General features: G+C 44.1%; 1 protein-coding gene and 1 pseudogene across 1 annotated transcript; one reads left to right on the top strand and one right to left on the bottom strand.

The window, feature by feature from the left end:
• Positions 1–3,837: 3,837 nt before the first annotated feature.
• LOC123152846 (MADS-box transcription factor 50-like) lies at positions 3,838–6,758 on the bottom strand (annotated as a pseudogene).
• Positions 6,759–11,324: 4,566 nt separating this feature from the next.
• LOC123151823 (flavonoid 3',5'-hydroxylase) lies at positions 11,325–15,792 on the top strand. The gene is made up of 2 exons (XM_044571464.1): positions 11,325–12,451; positions 14,851–15,792. Exons 1-2 carry the CDS (start codon positions 11,540–11,542, stop codon positions 15,475–15,477), a joined length of 1,539 nt encoding a protein of 512 aa, XP_044427399.1. The 5' UTR covers positions 11,325–11,539; the 3' UTR covers positions 15,478–15,792.
• Positions 15,793–18,005: the final 2,213 nt, after the last annotated feature.

The following is an 18,005-nucleotide window of genomic DNA, read 5'->3' as shown; positions in this document are numbered from 1 at the left end:
AGTGTAGGAGTTACTAAATTGCATTAATACAATCATTGGAGGAGAGAGAGAGAGAGAGAGAGAGAGAGAGAGAGAGAGAAAGAGAGTAGAAAATTGTAGCATGCTCACGGTAGGAGATAGTAGATTGCGATAAATGACATGAAGACATGGGACGCTACAGCTTCCGGAAAGACACGTTTTTTTACCAAACTAAAAAACCATAGGTAAAATAGAAGCATGAATGTGATATACTGTTGTAACTAAATATCTTTTACATTTACTTATAGATTGTTTTACAAATGTTGTGACATGGTTTTCTCTTTGTTTCTATCAACAATGTTTGAGTATCCATCACAGAAAAAAAACAATGTTTGAGTATCCATCACAAAAAAACAATCAAACATATTTAGTCGTTCGAATAACCATCTGTTTTATAACGATAAATAAGGGACTTAATCTCTCTACATTGCTTAGTCTAGAACGTATTAAATTTTATCAAGAAAAACATTGGAGGAATTTACCTTTTCTCCCTGGTACTTTAAAATGTGAAAAACAAATAATGCACCGCTATAATTTTAAAAAAATTCTTACAGTTGATCATTAGTTACTTAATGATTTCCATGAATAGGCTCATCATAGTTTTAATTATACCTTTTTCTAGAAACTGTGTGAGATTAGCAAACTTATTATCATTTTTGTCTATGTGCGTGTGTGCATCTCAGTTGAAAGAAACAAGTTAATAAATACAAAAATGATTGACAGACGTCCATCCAAATATGAGTTTTACAACACGTGCATGGCATGTGCCATTTATTAGTATTATTCAGTATAGATATAGATATTTTCATACTATGCTTTTTTTTGTAAGTCTTAACATATTTTCCCATATAGTTGATTAAACTTAAGGAAGTTTGACTTATAAAGAACCTAAAATTTCAACTATTTTGTACTCCCTCTGTACATAAATATAAGACGTTTTAGAGGAAATGTCTTATATTTATTTACAGAGGCAGCAATAATTAGTTTGCTATTAATAAAGAAGATAGCTTCATGTTGTTAGATTTCAGTAGAAGCAAGCTGGTAATGCCAAGAGGGAAAATGTCAGGTGATATCACCGTTTATATGAAACCACCGACACCTTATATTTTTTAAAAATACTGGTCTTTTAGTAAAATCTAGGGAAATATTACCCTTAGCCAAAGGCACACTAAAGGCCCAATGACCAACTCGGCTAGCAACAATTTATGATTTATTAATGGATTGGCTCCAATACTACGTGTATTCATTTGATCCGGGGCTGGTCTTTTAAAAGAATCACCTCAAGTATTCCAAATTTTGAACTGATAGCCTCACCGTTTCAATTTTTTCAATATGGTGGTAATCCTATTGCTAACATAATATTGCAATCCGCAACATTCGTTACAAAATATTAAGTACAAAAATGAACACGGACGCCATCATCGGAGTAGCAGTACACGCAATTACTCCTTCCTTCCCACCTCTTTGGATCTATGAAAAATAGGGACCGGCTTCGCCCATCGGTGCCAATGGAGATCGCCTAGTTATCCAGCCTTTCTACCTTCACCCACCTCGCAGGAGTAGCTTGTCACCGCACGCCACCCGATGTAGGTTGTCAAGATGTTGCAATCGGTTTGTCACCCAATTGACCGACCACTCGCTGCTCCAGGCTCAGCACAATGCTCGTGTCACGCCCTCCACTCCAGTCAAGCCCCACACTGAAGCAGAGGCAAATAGAGAGGCACAAGTGCAGCAATAGGACCTTGGAGGAGAAGAAGAACTGGATTCACTGGAGGAGCTAGTGGAATAGTTGTCACTAGGATGTGTGAGTATGACGTGTGGGCCTGAGCCAGGCTGTGGCGTTAAAGGTGTAGCCGCGATGGTAGTGTAGGCATGTTGCCATTTGAGATAATTCAGATTCCTTCTCATCCTGAACTCTCTTCTCACCTACCCCTTCTCATACCTCTGGATCTCATCCCCTTCTCCTGGATCTCCTCCTCATGCCTGTTCGATCTCTCCCGGGGTCGTAACAACGTGGTATTCAGAGCTTTGCCAGTCACCGCTGCACCACAATCCCGCGATCGAGCTGTAACATCCACCGCAAAGGGTGTCCAGTTGCTCCGATGACCAAACACGAAATCCCTAGCGGGCTAGGCTCGATTTAGGGCGGTTGCAACGGCACCGTCGGCGACTCCGTCGGCTCAGACGAAATTTGTGTTGCAAGCCATGGAGGGTGTGCAGAAAACTTTGAAGGAATTACTGCAATAATTTTTTTCTCTATCCACGGAGGTCAAGTAGCTCGACACCCAGGTGGTCGATTTCGGCGAGGGTCTGGACGCCTTCAAGAGTCAACAGGCTAACCACGACACAACCACGCGTGCAACGCCGTCTTCATCGACCGCGCCCGCTCCAGCCATACTTGTCAACCGGCTGGTCTTTTAAAAGAATCATCTCAAGTATTCCAAATTGGAACCGATAGCCTCACCGTTTCAATTTTTAAAATATGGTGGTAATCCTTTGGCTAACATAATATTTCAATCTGCAACATTCATTAGAAACTGTTAAGTACAAAAACGAACACGTCATAGGAGTACCAGTACACACAATTACTCCTTCCTTCCCACCTCTTTGGATCCATGAAAAATTGGGACTGGCTTCGCCCATCGGTGCCAATGGAGATCGCCTAGTTATCCAGCCTCTCCACCTTCACCCATCTCGCAGGAGTACCTTGTCACCGCATGCCACCCGACCTAGGTTGTCAAGATGTCGCAATCGGTTCATCACCCAATTGACTGACCACTCGCTGCTCCAGGCTCGGCACGATGCTCGAGCCTCCAGCCACTCCAAAAAAAGAGATTGCACGGGCAAACTGGTGGTTGTCTATGAAAAAAGGGATCTGTTTACCATGATTCCGAACTGACTTCCAAATTTTGGAATTATCCAAGTACGATACGGATGCAGCTACAAACATATCTTGAATGATACGTGTCATTTGTTTGGCTTTTGGTTCTTTGTCATTATTATATTTCAGGGGTACGGCAAGTTCATGCCTTACAAATGTTTTTGGTCAATAAAGGTGTACGATCAAGAGTACCGACGAGCTAATTTTTATTTTATTAACAAAAAGACACCCATAGGGTATTTTATACTTGAATTTCACTCCGAAGGAACTCGGAGAATCAAATAATAAAATTGAAACCAACAAGGACAAAGTGCAAGGCCTTCTCCCCTATAAAACCGTAGCCACGCCACATCTCCCTTCACCACCAACGGTTCCACCACGGCAGGAAGAGAGAATGAAGGGACCAGACAGATTCAGGACAGATCTCAATCGTGCACATGTTTTTGAAGGTAGCAGTGCACGTCCCTTGGAGCAGGGAAGATGCCCCCCACGGTCATTTTCAGGGAGCATAGGCACAACTATGCCAGTTGAAAGCATGAAAAGATGAAGATTTAATAAAGAAAGTAACAAAGGCGAAGAGAGTGGCAAAGGTAAAGACAGTAACTTCTCGCAAAAAAACACACTAACAAAGCAGAGGCACAACTATGCCAGTTGCTCCTTCCATGGATTAGAATCAAACGTTCAAACTGTGATACTACTTGCAGGATTAGTTTCCTAACCGCTTGCACGCTCGGAGAAGCGAACGCCTCGGTGCTTTCCTTTGCTCGACCAACATTTAACGTTGAAAATAATCATAAGTAAGAAGCAAAAACAGCTATGGTAACATAACACGGTTGGCTTTATTAGTGTCTCATTCATTCGTTGTCTGCTATTGCTAAGGCTGGAAACGGAGACGTTTCCAGCTTATTCTGAGCATTTTCTCCAGCATGTACTCTCTCTTATGAACGACTTGAGCCAGGCAATCCAAGAAATAGCTCCGTCTCCACATCCATGACGTCGTGGTGGTCATCGTCGTCTGGGAAGGTTGCCATAGCAGAGGCTGCCGCCGCCATCGCAAGGTGGTGCTCCTTCTGGTACTGCACATGTTAACGAGGGCAAGCCCATCAGTGGACAGATCATTATACTCCTATATGTTACACTTAGTTGAGCTGCTTGCTAGATGCATGGATGGGTGGTGATCTCGACCGGGATGCACATGAGGGACATGATATGTGTTCAGAGTTGGGTTGTTTCATTCTTGAAGGCAATTTCATTGTCCATCTTTACCTGGAAATATAGTTCTTGTTTGTGGTGGCTCAACTTCACCACATTCTGCCTCAGCTTAGCGAGCTGCTCTTCCAACCGCCGAGCCTGACATGTAAGATAATTGAGTAGCATTAAGCTTGCACTGGTACTGGTAGCATGCTAAGTTTCTATTACCTTTGCACTTAGATATAAATATACATATACTAAGTAATTAATGATGCAAAGATGGCAGGTTAAACATCCTTTTTGAAAAAAGACATTAGTACTTGACACACCTCACTCTCTCACGAAGCTTTTTGGAGCCAGTGTTGTAGCTTGATGCAAGTTTACGACCCGTTTCTGTTCTCCCTCCTCCAACTAACCACAAATCTTTGCCTCAAAAAAAAAACTAACCACAAATCTGATGTGGCAACTCTTATAATCTGCTTATGTCACCTTATTATACTTGCTCTAATATAATTAAGAATTTACGTCGCATTAGCTATTGTGTAAGATTCCATTGCCTGTCTTGTGTATCATTAAATCACACATGGATTCGTTATTGCTAAAACTTCATGTGGACTGAGTTAGAATTTGCTAACCTTCATTGTTCTGATGCTAAGAAGGCTTTTTTTCAGTTCTGTCCTCTATGCTTTGCAGTTCTTCAATAGAGCATTCTTCTAAATTAGAACCCAAAATTTTCCTGCATCTCAACAGTATAGAGAGGATTCCAACCGATAATTTGGCTGGTAGCGCATAAAAAGTACTCCCTCCGTTTCAAAATAGATGACCCAAATTTATACTAACTTTAGTATAAAGTTGGGTCATCTATTTTGAAACGGAGGGAATAGTCTCATTTCTCATAGTTGTTACCTTTTGTATGCTTCAAGAGCATCGAGCTTCTTTGACAAGGCCTCTGCATCAGCTTTTATTTTCTGCAGTTGAGATCACATAGCGTTTTTGAAATTTTTGTCACATTTAAAATCAAACCACAAGGTACTACTATCAATCGATGCCAAAATACAGTGCGTATCACATTTTTCTGAAGTCAAAAATTGTAATGTTTGGCTGAGTTTATAGAGAACAATATGAACATTTGCATACCAATACATATGATATGAAAAATATTTCATGATAAACCTAATGGTATTGTAGATGCTGATGACTTTTTCTACAAACTTGGTAAAAGCTTAAAAAGCTGAGCAAGACAAAAGTAATATGCACTATATATTAGTAATAAAGAGGGAGTACTATGTGTATGAAACACAGACTATGCACCTCTATATCTTGATGTACCTGGTTGCTAGTACTATCCTTTGTGTTTGTCTCATTATAACGTCCAATTGTATTCTGCATGCTGAATTTAAATTTAAGATGTAAAATATACAATAATAACAACAACAATAACAGTTAATTACTCTATAAACAGTTAATTAACTCAGGGTTAACAACCATAACCAAACACGTAGTACTCCTACACGGCAAACGATCTCAAGATAAGCTATTGTGACAAGCATTAGTGCGTCCCGTGTAATTCTAGGCTGGCCAGTAGCATTTGGTTATTATTCTATATATTACTATATTTTTTGCTTTCCTTCCATCCCAGATTATCCTATTGGTTAAAGAATCTAGGCCATAGGGAAATGAGTAGCCTAGATGTACTAACCGTCCTTCCATCTGGAGGCCCTTCTGTTTAAAGTTTAGCTCAAACTGGGGCAATAACCGGACGTACGGAGAAAGATTTATCTGCTCTTTTCATTGGGAGAAGTATACATCAATTCTAAAGCTCGGCAACTCTCACCCAGTCTTCAGTAAGCGCTCCTTTGATTCAGGAATTTTGGAGGATTAGAATCCTTAGAATTTTTTTCTATACTGGTTGTTTGATTCATAAGATTGAATCCTATAAGAATTTTTCCTAAGTATTTCTATGTATTACTTTTCATAGAATTTCTAGCATCCACTCAAATCTCTTAAAAAGAATCCTTTGTTTTTCCTATGATGCAAATGCAATCTAACAAACCAAAATTGTGTAGGATTGAGATGAGCATGACATTCCAATCCTGTGTTTTCCCTACTCTCACATTTTTAAAATCCTGCAAATCAAAGAGGCCATAAACCTTGTGTGTGGTGGCCTGAGTTTGTGCATTGTGATAGAAAAATGGATGGAGTGCACCCGGTCCCAGATATATAGAACGAGACGGACGTAGTGTGACGGCGGAGTGCAGAGGGCTTCTTTTTTTGCGAAAAGGATTAGATCTATTATTAAATTTCACTGGAAGTACAAATTTTCTTTTTTCTTTTTCTTTGCAGAGGGCTTTGGGCGAGTAGCGAGTTTTGCTGCTAAAATAGTTGGCGCGAATATCCATGACTACATGGATGGGGCACATTTTTCTTTCGCCAGCAAGCGAACATAGAGTAGGAAGGACGGGGTGGTAAAAAAATAATACAATTACCCGGCGTTGGCAAACTCGTAGAGCCTGCCGCCTGGGGAGAAGACGATGAGGGTGACCTCGGCATCGCAGAGCACGGAGAGCTGGAAAGCCTTCCTGTGCAAGCCGCTGCGGCGCTTGGAGAAGGCCACCCGCCGGCTCGTCCGGTCCTCTATCAGCTTCATCTGCGTCTTCCCCCGCCCCATCCTCTTCCTCGTACCACCACCCACCACCACAATGTCCAATCCAAAGGAAAACTTGCTAAGCTAGGACGGCATGCAAAGTGAGTGAGACTCAACGAAAATGGCAAGCTTTCCCTCTGGGCGAGAGGCCGTTTTATGGGGATGATCATGCAACGCATGAGACGACAAGGCCTCCCATATACTATGAGGTCCAAAGAGGGTTTATTCCTCTGAGGCCAAGAGCATATGTCCTTTTTTATTTTTCTTATTATATCTTGTTTCTTTCGAGACGACTGTTCACTACAATGAAAGAGCCAAATTGGGAAAGGGCAGGCATCGTCAGCTAGTACTCCCTCCGTAAACTAATATAAGAGCGTTTAGATCACTAAAATTGGCCACTAGCAGGATAGGCCCCTGAATTAGTGCCAAAGAAAAAAGAAAGGTAGGCACCCTGAATCAATTCCCTTCACCTGCATGCAGCCGTGCCTTGCTGTCCAACTATCAGTATCGTGCACAATTTCTCTATCCAGTCGATTCTATATCGTACCATATGCAGGATTGTGGGCTTTGCCCTTTTACTCAGAGTGTTGAGGGTGCACATCACACGATCTATACAACACCGATGTCTAAGGCATCTTCCCTTTTAAAAAGGACCAGGTTTCAACTTGTTTGGAGCCGAGAACATTTAACACACAATCTGTGTTGTTTTCTTCCTAGTATCAATATTATCACTGGAGTCATATAACTTGTGCAATTTCAATTTGGTTTCAAAATATGCAAAATACTCCCCCCCCCCCCCCCCCCGCTAGCAGGCATTTATAGTGGGTCAATCCAGTAGTCCGCTCCTTCATCCCTTACTTTGTTATCTCAACATTTCTCCTTTCATTTTCTATTTTTTCTTGATGTTTCAAAATGTAAAAAATATATTTCAAACACTACATTACTTCAATGTTTAATAGTGGTCACCGTGCATTTAAAAAATGTTAATGTAATCTAAAAATTTGTTTGCACAATTTCTAAAACTATTCATGACATTTCAAAAAAATTCACACATTTACAAAATTTGTTCATGACATTTAAAATGTGTTCACCCTGCTTTTAAAATATTTTATTGCCATTTTTTTATAAAATGTACGTGACATTCATAAAAAATTTTGTGACATTTAAAAAATATCACATGTTTAAGATTTCCATGATACTTTATAGCAATAATGTAAAAAAAAGTCAAATCATTTGTAAAAATAGTTCATACCATTCAAAAAAATGTTCATGACATTTAAAAAATATTTACGTATTTAACAATAAGTCTGGTGACATTTTATAAAAAAGAATAATGAAAACTTATGTAAATTTCCAATGTGTGTTTAATGTTCACAGTGTATTTTTTATACATAATATTCATTTAGACAATGTTCAAAGTGTATCTAAAAATGTTCAACCTATATAAGATAAATGTTCAACGTGTATTAAACAAACAAATGTGTATTTTTAAAAGCAAAATTAGAACAGAAAATAAAAAAACAAAATAAAACTCATAAATAATATCAAAGAAAGGAAAAAGGAAAGAAAAACATGTAGAACTTTTCCAAGACAGGATGGAACATTCGTGGAACGGGCCCTAGGAAGCTTGCCAAAACTGCCCGTACCACTCTTAATGGGTCGGCCCATGTCGCTGATCGTTGAGGCGACGCGTGCTACAGTCTCACAATAAGCGGGACCTAGCATTTGCGCTATAGTAATGCCCGGCGAGCACTTGAACATGCTAATTCGGAAATTTTGGTGGGGAAGCAAGAATGGACAACGCAAGCCCAACTGGGTGTCCTGGAAGGCAATGACACAACCCAAGAATATGGGTGGTTTGGGTTTTAAAGACTTTGAACTCTTTAACTTGGCGATGCTTGCTAAACAAGCATGGAGGATATTGCAAAATTCTGAATCTCTCAGTGCTCGCATCTTGAGGAGCATATATTTCCCAACCACGCCTTTTCTGGAAGCTTCACTGGGAAGCCACCCTAGCCAAATTTGGCGAGCTGTTATAGAAGGCAAAGAGGTTTTGAAGCAAGGACTGATCAAACGTATTGGCAATGGAGAAACCACAAATATTTGGAACGATAACTGGTTGCCTCGCACGGAGATGTTGCGTCCGTACGGGAGCAGGGTAACTCACCCGCCGGTACATGTTTCGGAGCTCATTGATGCTACCTCGGCGACATGGAATAGGGAGAAGTTAGAACAGGTACTCATGCCAATGGATATTCCTATCGTTCTGAGAATACCTTTATGCACAAAAAATATAGCAGATTTCTGGTCGTGGCATTATGAAAAGTCCGGCATATTTACGGTCCGGTCTGCCTATGCTATGTTGGTTTCCACCAGGAGGAGGAGAGAGGCATGGCTTGAGCAAACAGCGGGCTCCTCAAGTACGGACTCGGAAGGTTCAGCATGGAAGCTTTTGTGGAAAGTGCAAGTGCCCAGCAAAGTTCGGATGTTTTTGTGGAGACTGGCTAAGCAATCTTTGCCCACAGAGGATGTCAGATCACACAGAAATATGTCAACAACGAGTTCATGTGGACTATGTGGTGCGCCGGACTCATGGCGTCACTCATTGCTGGAGTGTACCTCGGCGAGATGTGTTTGGGCTCTAGCAGATGCAGATCAAGTGGAACAGCTAAGTTCATCTATGGAGCCGAACGCCAAACTTTGGCTCTTCTCAATGATGGAAGTGTTGTCGCATGCTTCTTTTGTCAAACTAGCAGTTACACTTTGGGCGATATGGTGGGCTCGCCGACAAGCTATTCATGAAGGAAATTTCCAGAGCCCTTATGCTACCCATGGTTTCGTTGCGAGATTTATAAGCGAGCTGCAGTGCCTGGGTGTAAGCAAGCCAATGGGCGGGGCGAGAAGCTCCAGACAGAATAATCAAGCACCCACAACTAGTCCGAAGGCACCGCCAGTAGGGTTTGCCAAAATTCACGTTGATGCCGGCGTGATGAGTTTTAACAGAGGAGGTTCAGCGGCAGCCATTTGCAGAGATGACCACGGACAGTACCTGGGCAGTTCAGCATTAGTGATAAGAGGTGTCGACGATGTCGGGACTCTGGAAGCGATCGCATGCCGGGAAGCGATGTCGTTGGCTGAAGACTTGCACATCCATGATTTCATCATAGCTTCAGATTCCCAACAGGTGGTCAATGATATTAACAAGGGTTATATGGGTAGATATGGTGCGATCTTGACAGAGATTGGCCTGAGAGTCTCTGCGTTTAATTGTAAATTTGTGTTTGAGGGGCGGGCGTCGAATGGTGACGCTCACAAGATAGCTAGATCAGCTATTTCTCTTCAGCAGGGGCGCCATGTATGGCTTGTTAATCCCCATGCAAACTGTATTCCACAAACTGTGGCTTTTGATTAATAAAGTGTGTTACACCCCTCAAAAAAAAAGTAATGCCCGGCATCCTGGAAAATATTTTGTTAGATAAATTATTTATGCCATTAACTTGCCACATCATTCTACTTTGTTTTTTGCCAGGAAAACTCATTTGCACATAGGGCCTGCATTATCAAATAAAATATGTAGATGTCCCTGCTCCAGCCGTTGCCACATGTCATCATGTTCAACATGTTAAATGAATTTCAGCAGAGAAAACTACATTTTTGATCCCTCAATTTACCTGAAGTCAAATCTAGTCTATTAACTTTATTTGGTCTGAAAACTGGACAAATTCGTCCACAACAAGAGTAGAGGGGAAAAACGGCCGCATGCCAGTAGTTTTATCTCTCACTTGTACTGTTGCGCATCACCGCACCCGTACCCCTGGAGTTAATGTTAGAATTCCGCTACAAGTCCAACGCCAGATTTTTTAGCACGGCTAATCAAACTTTTTTATGGAAAATTATGTTGTATCGTGGATAGCAATTTTTTTAGGAAGCATGGCAAATCCTGTTTTTTGCCAGGATTTGCCATGCTTCCTAGAGAGAATTGCCATCCTTGGTTCAACACAATTTGTCATAAAAAAGTTCGGTTTGCCATGTTTAAAAATCTGAGGTACCGTGGTGTTATTGACTTCAGTACAAAAACTTTGCAACTAATTGATTGCTGAAGATAACATTTCAACTGGATGTTGTACCAGACTGCATGCAGAGACATGTGAATGGCCACCGGCTGGCTCATGTGCTTGCTACTAACACCTTTGCGGTCAGCTTTTTTTCTAATTCAATTATAATATATCAAGGTGATACGATCGCATTGAAAAAATGCACAGCCTCTATATAGCACGATGCACACGTTCAACAAGTCCAACAAGCTTAAAAATATAGGAGTATATCGTTTTACAACAAAAGTAAATCAGCCGAGCCGGGGTGGAGCAGCCAGCGGTTAGTGTCATAGCTTTCGCAAATCGCAATCAGCGATTGGAGCAGGTACTCAAGGTACCGAACCGTGAGAAGGACACCGTCGCCATGGATGCATCGTCGATCTGCCGTTGTCCTTCCCTGCAATGTGGACTGCTGGAGGAGGAAGAGGATTGTCCATCACTTTCCTTCACCTACTCCCCTTGCTCAAAGTGCACACCGCACTACCAATGCAACGCAAGGTGGTGATATCATATCATCATTCTCAACAGTCAACGCTGCCCGCCCCACTCACCGCATCCACAACAAGAACGCCATCCCAAAAGCTTTAGACGATGGAGCTCATCACCTTGCTATGCTACCTATAACCTATAGCTAGTGCGGCCTAAGACTGCTGCCATTGAGGAGCCCGCGACTTCATCTCACTTTGCACAGCTGCAGCGCGCGCCGCCGCCATGCAGCTCGCCGCTCTGTGCACCGACCCCGTCGTGCTCTCCTGCACCTTCCTGTGCCTCCTGCTCCACCTTGCGCTCCGCCGCTCCCTGAGCCGCAGCTCCCGGCTCCCGCCGGGGCCTCCTGGCGTTCCCATTCTCGGCGCGATGCCGTTCGTCGGCCCGGCCCCGCACACCGGCCTCGCGGCGCTGGCGCGCAAGTACGGCCCCGTCATGTACCTGCGGATGGGCACCTGCGGCGTGGTGGTGGCCTCGTCGCCGTCGGCCGCGCGGACGTTCCTCAAGGCGCTGGACGCGCGCTTCGCGAACCGGCCGGCGGTGGCCAGCGCGGCGGACATCACCTACGGGCGCCAGAACATGGTGTTCGCCGACTACGGGCCCAAGTGGAAGCTGATGCGGAAGATGGCGAGCGTGCACCTGCTCGGGGCGCGCGCGGTCGCGGACTGGGCTTGCGTGCGCCGCGACGAGGCGGGGCGCGCCCTGCGCGGCATGGCGGAGGCCGCCGAGGCCGGGCGGGCCGTGGTGGTGCCGGAGGTGCTGGTGTGCGCGCTGGCCAACATCGTGGGGCAGATCACGGTGAGCAGGCGGGTGTTCGACGCGCAGGGCGACGAGTCGAGCAGCTACAAGGAGATGATCGTGTCGCTGCTGACCGGCACGGGGCTGTTCAACATCAGCGACTTCGTGCCGGCGCTGTCGCGGCTGGACCTGCAGGGGGTGCAGGCCAGGCTGCGCCGGGTGCACCGCCAGTTCGACGGGCTCATCACCAAGCTGCTGGCGGAGCACGCGGCGACGGCCGAGGACCGCGCCCGGGAGGGCCGGCTCGACTTCGTGGACAGGCTCCGCGCCAGCAGCAACGACGAGGACGACAACGACGGCGAGACCATCACCGAGGTCAACATCAAGGGCCTCATCTTCGTAAGCAAGCTCCCACACTTTATTCCCTCTGCCATTTCTGATTAATCACCGGCCGCATGCATCATCTAATCGAACGACCATTAGTTTAAGTTTCAACATACATTTTGGTTCTCCGTCAACTTGTACTGATCGATGCGCATCATCATCTATACGTGTGCACGACACAGGAACCACCCACCCAATGCATGCAATCGAGTGAAGCTGCTGTGGTGGCGGTGCAATATAATTGTGGGGTCGGAGCATAGCTAGTGGAGTGGTTGGAAAGAGACCGAGACGATTCCTACAGTCCCTCAAAAAAGTATTTCTCTACAAATCTGGCCCCTCCGCACAACTTGAGGCACGTCTGGCGCTTGAGCAAAATTAATTTGAAATCTGGTCCGTGGAGTCGGCGTTACATATCATGGAGCCGAAGCTGTACATGTTGGCGTCACACTACACGGAGCCGACTTGTACAAATTCGACGCCGTGCTACGTGGAGCCGACCTTAGATGGCCCCACAGAAACACTAAGGGCCAAATTTGCTCGGCTCCACATAGCATGGCGCCAAACTTGTACGTCTCGGCGCCATGTAGTGTAGCGCCGACATGTACAAGTCGACGCCATGCTCTATGGCGCCGACCCCAGGGGCCAGATTTCAAATTAATTTTGCCCAAGGGTTAGATATGTCTCAAGTTGCTCAAAGGGGCCAGATTTGTCAAAAAATACCTCAAAAAATGATGCACCACCACGATTTGCCGTCCGGGTAGTGGTTTCGTTACCATGATGAGTGCTAGCAATAGCTATCGTAGTACGTTCAAAACTAGTCAAGGCATACACAGCTGATGGCCCAGAATGCGAGCAACCGTACTACCATGATGCAACAATTTGAGTACACCCATAGTATGCGGTCTTCCACCTAGATCAAGACAATCATATGCGAACTTTAAGCCTAGCTAGCTGGTGTTGGAAAATCGCCGTCACACATTTCTTTGCTGTTGGTGGAATGCGACGGCAATTATATAAGAATTAGGCTATCGTAGAAATGACTTCAGCAACCAAACCACTACGTGCCATATAGTTAGACAAGAGCTAAAAGCGGTGCTTCAAATATGGAGCAAATTTGAGAACTGGCTCTGTAGCAAGTCTCAAAAGTTTTTTTCTTTCTTTCTAAATGGAGGTTTCCTCTTTTTATAACTGTGTGCTATCTGCATCAACAAACGCAGAGGCCGGGATACATCCTTTTTCAATAAAAAAGGGGAAGAAAACACGGTTACGTATCTGTCACTCTCGGTCTCAAGTCCACACTTGATCGGTTGATAGCAATCACCCAACCTTCCCCTTGATAGCAATCAGTCACACTTGTAAACAAAATTGATTTTAGTCACTTGGGTTGGGAAGATAAGAGTGAAGGTGATACTGATTTATCTAGTACTCGGTTGGTGTACCTTAGCTTTAATTTGCCTTTGATTTGATTCCCCTTGAAATGATATAAGCACAAGTCATTCTCAACGGATTAGTGGTAATAGTATAATTGAGTACACCAAACTTATCAGATTGCCAAGCAAAGCGCACTCATGGGGTGTGCTATGTGCTATATCAAAAACTTGATATCTATGTAAAATCTGATGTGGCAGCTTATTTAATGAGGAAAGAGAGTTTTATTTAATCTTAATCTAGACTCGCAAAACACATTAAATAAGAGTACCTTTAGATAGAGTACAACATTAAGATACAACATATTGTAAAAGTTGTAGTAAGTATATGATATGGTTTAATATGATGCGTTAGTAGTGCCCTCTGGTCAAGTGATTATCAAAGTTGATGATTGCATGTGCGCAAGTAGTAACTACTTTGCCATTCTAGTGCATGCTTTTTTCCGTAAGTAATTACTACTTTGCCGCCGAGTCAATGCATGCTTTTTTCGTAAGTAATTACTACTTTGCCATTCTAGTGCTTCAGACCATAACACATAGGAGAAATGCACACATAGGATAGGAGTACCGTACACAGGATATCTCGTGCTTGCATCGGCCATTCATTGAGTTGGAGATTTGTACCCTCACTAGCTTATTCACATTGAGTTGGTTTGGTAGCACACACTGACACACAAGGAAATATTATGGTACACTCTAAAACTAATTTGCATGATGCAAGTTCAAAGTGCATTTAAAAACAATGAAACATTGTGGTAAACCCCAGAAGAGAGTGAACCTTGAGAACATTAAATAAAATAATCCATGCATGCATTGGGTATGATGGATAATCCACTCTCAACAACTGAAAGAAAGGTGGATGCATGCATTGGGTATGATGGATAATCCACTCTCGAACACATATAAGCATGCACACGTGGATTGTAGAAAAATGCAGCAAAAACATAGTGGAACTTGGAATTTTAAGCCCTGTATGCATGCATGCAGGACATGTTCACGGCCGGCACGGACACGTCGTTCATCGTGGAGTGGGCAATGGCGGAGATGATCAACAATCCGTCTATCATGGCGCGTGCCCAGGAGGAGATGGACCGTGTCATCGGCCGTGACCGCCGCATCGAGGAATCCGACATCGCCAACCTCCCCTACCTGCAGGCCATATGCAAAGAGGCCATGCGGCTCCACCCGTCCACGCCGCTCAGCCTGCCGCACTTCTCCTTCGAGGAGTGTGAGGTGGACGGCCACCACGTCCCCGCCAACACGCGGCTCCTCATCAACATCTGGGCCATCGGCCGCGACCCGGCGGCGTGGGAGGACCCCCTGGAGTTCCGGCCGGAGCGGTTCCTGTCCGGGCCGGCGGCCAAGATCGACCCCATGGGGAACAACTTCGAGCTGATCCCGTTCGGCGCCGGCAGAAGGATATGCGCCGGGAAGCTGGCCGGAATGGTGTTTGTGCAGTACTTCCTCGGGACGCTGGTGCACGCGTTCGAGTGGAGGCTGCCGGAGGGCGAGGAGAAGGTGGACATGGCTGAGACCTTCGGTCTGGCGCTCCCTAAGGCCGTCCCGCTCAAGGCCATCGTCACCCCGCGGCTCGTGCCGGCCGCCTACACGTGATTGTTCGTGTTTCTGGAGTTCAATGTAGTGTTTTATGTTGGGTCTGACCCAAGCTTTGTGTGCTGCATGCTTCGAACATTTGCCCTCCTCGCAAAAATGAAATCACCAGTTTTAAGATGCCAACAAGTACATTTGCCTCTTTTTTTTTAGTGTTGTTTCATGACAACTTTTTGGAGAATACTAGTAGTTCCCGAAAATGCTGTTGATTGTTTTTCCTTTTGCTCTCACTGACAGTTGGGATCTCTACTCCTCAAAAGGGAAGTCCCCTTTACTTGTGAGTACATAAAGTTCAAATAAATTCATATTTTTAGTTGACGTTTGTGGTACACATTGATGAATTCCGGTTGATTTATAGACTCAGCACTGTGTATCAAAACGTAGCTCAAAATTATGATAAGAGTTCCCGCAATTGATTTAGTTGTTCGTTTGTTCAAATCAAAGGCATTTAATTTTAAACTGTGACCGAACTGTGTATCAAAACATAGCTCAAAAGAAGTCTACAAGTATATGCCGAAAATATTGCATTTTTTCAGGGCTAGAGCAGCAGAGTTCTAGGATTGGACACATCCAGACAACATTAGCTGATTCAGTCTATCTGGGACTTCCGCCATGAAAGTATGGTCTCCACGCACTCGGGCTTCAACTGCTAATTCATGTGCCATCTTGTTACCTTCCCTCGCGGTGTGAGTCACCTCGAAAGCAGAGAACGTAGCAAGGGCATCATTCAAATCACTGATAAGGCCATAGTTGTTCGGTGCATTTTTCTTCAGTGCATCTGCTATCCATGTACGGCGAGTGCATAGTTGTTCGGTGCATTTTTCTTCGGTCCACCTCCAACTGAATTTTTCCATGTACACTGCTGCAAGTGCATACAGTGTCCGGCGAGTGCAGCACGTCCTTCAGCGTCTTCCACACTTGTAGATCGCGGCAACTCCTTGCAGACTGACAGGAATACATGTCCTCTATGATCTCTAGCAATCGCGCCAGCCCAACTTTGGCCGCTGTCGGCGTGGAAAGCAGCATCTGAATTTAATTTCAAGTCTGCTCTTCGGCGCCGTCCACTGTATGCATTTGTTCGTTGATATATAGGGCTTAGGATTGGATAAGTAGCCCGTCCCCTTGCCCCGGGCTCGTTGACAGTTCCACTCGAGAGCTGCGCCATTCCTCCTCATAACTTTCCAGGAACAACACTGAATTCAGAATTGTTTCTTTCCCACTTCCATGGATGCAATCATCATGCAAATGCCAGCATCTCCACAGCAGGAGTATTTTAGCTCCCATATCCTCCTGATTCGAATCAAGCAATACCTGAAGCCAATCATTTCCGGTGTACCAGAATGCACTCTCTGGTGGCAGTTCCCATTTATCTCTCATTGCACATCTCAGAGCCCTGCTCTTTGTGCATTATTTTTGCGGGCACTCTTTGTGCATTTTTGTTAGAATATTTTCGTGACCCGTGAATTCGAGCACAAATCAAAATACATGTGTTATAGTATCCACGTCATAGCGGTCCCCCGTCGCTTTAGGCGAGGACAAACGGCTGTTCTTATATAAAACATTGGGTACCCCTTGCAACACTTGGTCCCTCTCAACTTCTAGAAATATTGTTTCATCAGTTCAGATTTGGCTGGATTATTTCGCAGATAAAGTCAATAAGAAACAAATAAAAATTCAATAATACTCATGTTGAATTTAATCAAAAAATTATCTTGCTTCAAATAATAATAAATGGGCTCACATTCTAGTGTGTGATGTCATCGCTCAGTTCTACGCCGTGCGCCAAGCCCTCACCTCCACACCCCCATCGTTGACTTTTCTTGTTACTAACTCTCACGTCGAAGCAGTTATCATGGAAGCCAAGCAGGGACGAAGCTAGAAAAAATTGACACTGGTGTCAGCCACTAGCCACTATAGTACTACGGCAGGGCAATAAGAAAACGAATATGCAATGAACCTATGATATAGTTTTTGTTATATACAAAGATTGTCATATGGAGTATTGGCCGAGGGAAGTCATAAAACTACTTGTTTATCTACCCAGGAAAAGAAACAAAGTAACAAAATATGACTTTAGAGCTTCATTTGCAACTCTCTAGAAATGATGAACAAACAAAACACACTATATTCACATCAATGGAACCTGATAAAAAAAATATTGATAAAAATATCATTAAGGGAAAGCGTGAATGACCCGAGAGTCACATTTATAACTTCCCGCGATCTTTTATCCTCTTATAAAGGGACCAATCACGGCATCACTAGTAATGGTAGAAAATATATCTTTCTCCGCGTAGCCAATTATGCAATCACTCGCAACCTCATTTTCGATGCAATAACTTTGGACAATATTCATTGTTGAAAAATATCTCGCCGCTGATGTCATGGCAACTGGCTAGTATTTCTTTTGCAGCGCAGAATTCGTGATCAACTTCCACAGCTCTCTGCAGTTCCCTGACGAACAAGTGTGGCCATGCGCGAACAGCGTACTGCGGCCGTGCCACGCATAGGAGCGACCGAGCAGCCTGCTG

The sequence above is a fragment of the Triticum aestivum genome, chromosome 7A, assembly GCF_018294505.1.
Source record: "Triticum aestivum cultivar Chinese Spring chromosome 7A, IWGSC CS RefSeq v2.1, whole genome shotgun sequence".
Classification (NCBI taxonomy): domain Eukaryota; kingdom Viridiplantae; phylum Streptophyta; class Magnoliopsida; order Poales; family Poaceae; genus Triticum; species Triticum aestivum.
The sequence above is the reverse complement of the archived record's forward strand: the minus strand, read 5'-3'. Positions and strand labels throughout refer to the sequence as shown.

Coding starts and splice junctions, on each gene's coding strand:
- LOC123151823 (XM_044571464.1), top strand. CDS start 11,540: ATGCAGCTCGCCGCTCTGTGCACCGACCCCGTCGTGCTCTCCTGCACC. Junction 12,452..14,850: donor ACATCAAGGGCCTCATCTTC/GTAAGCAAGCTC, acceptor GCATGCATGCAG/GACATGTTCACGGCCGGCAC.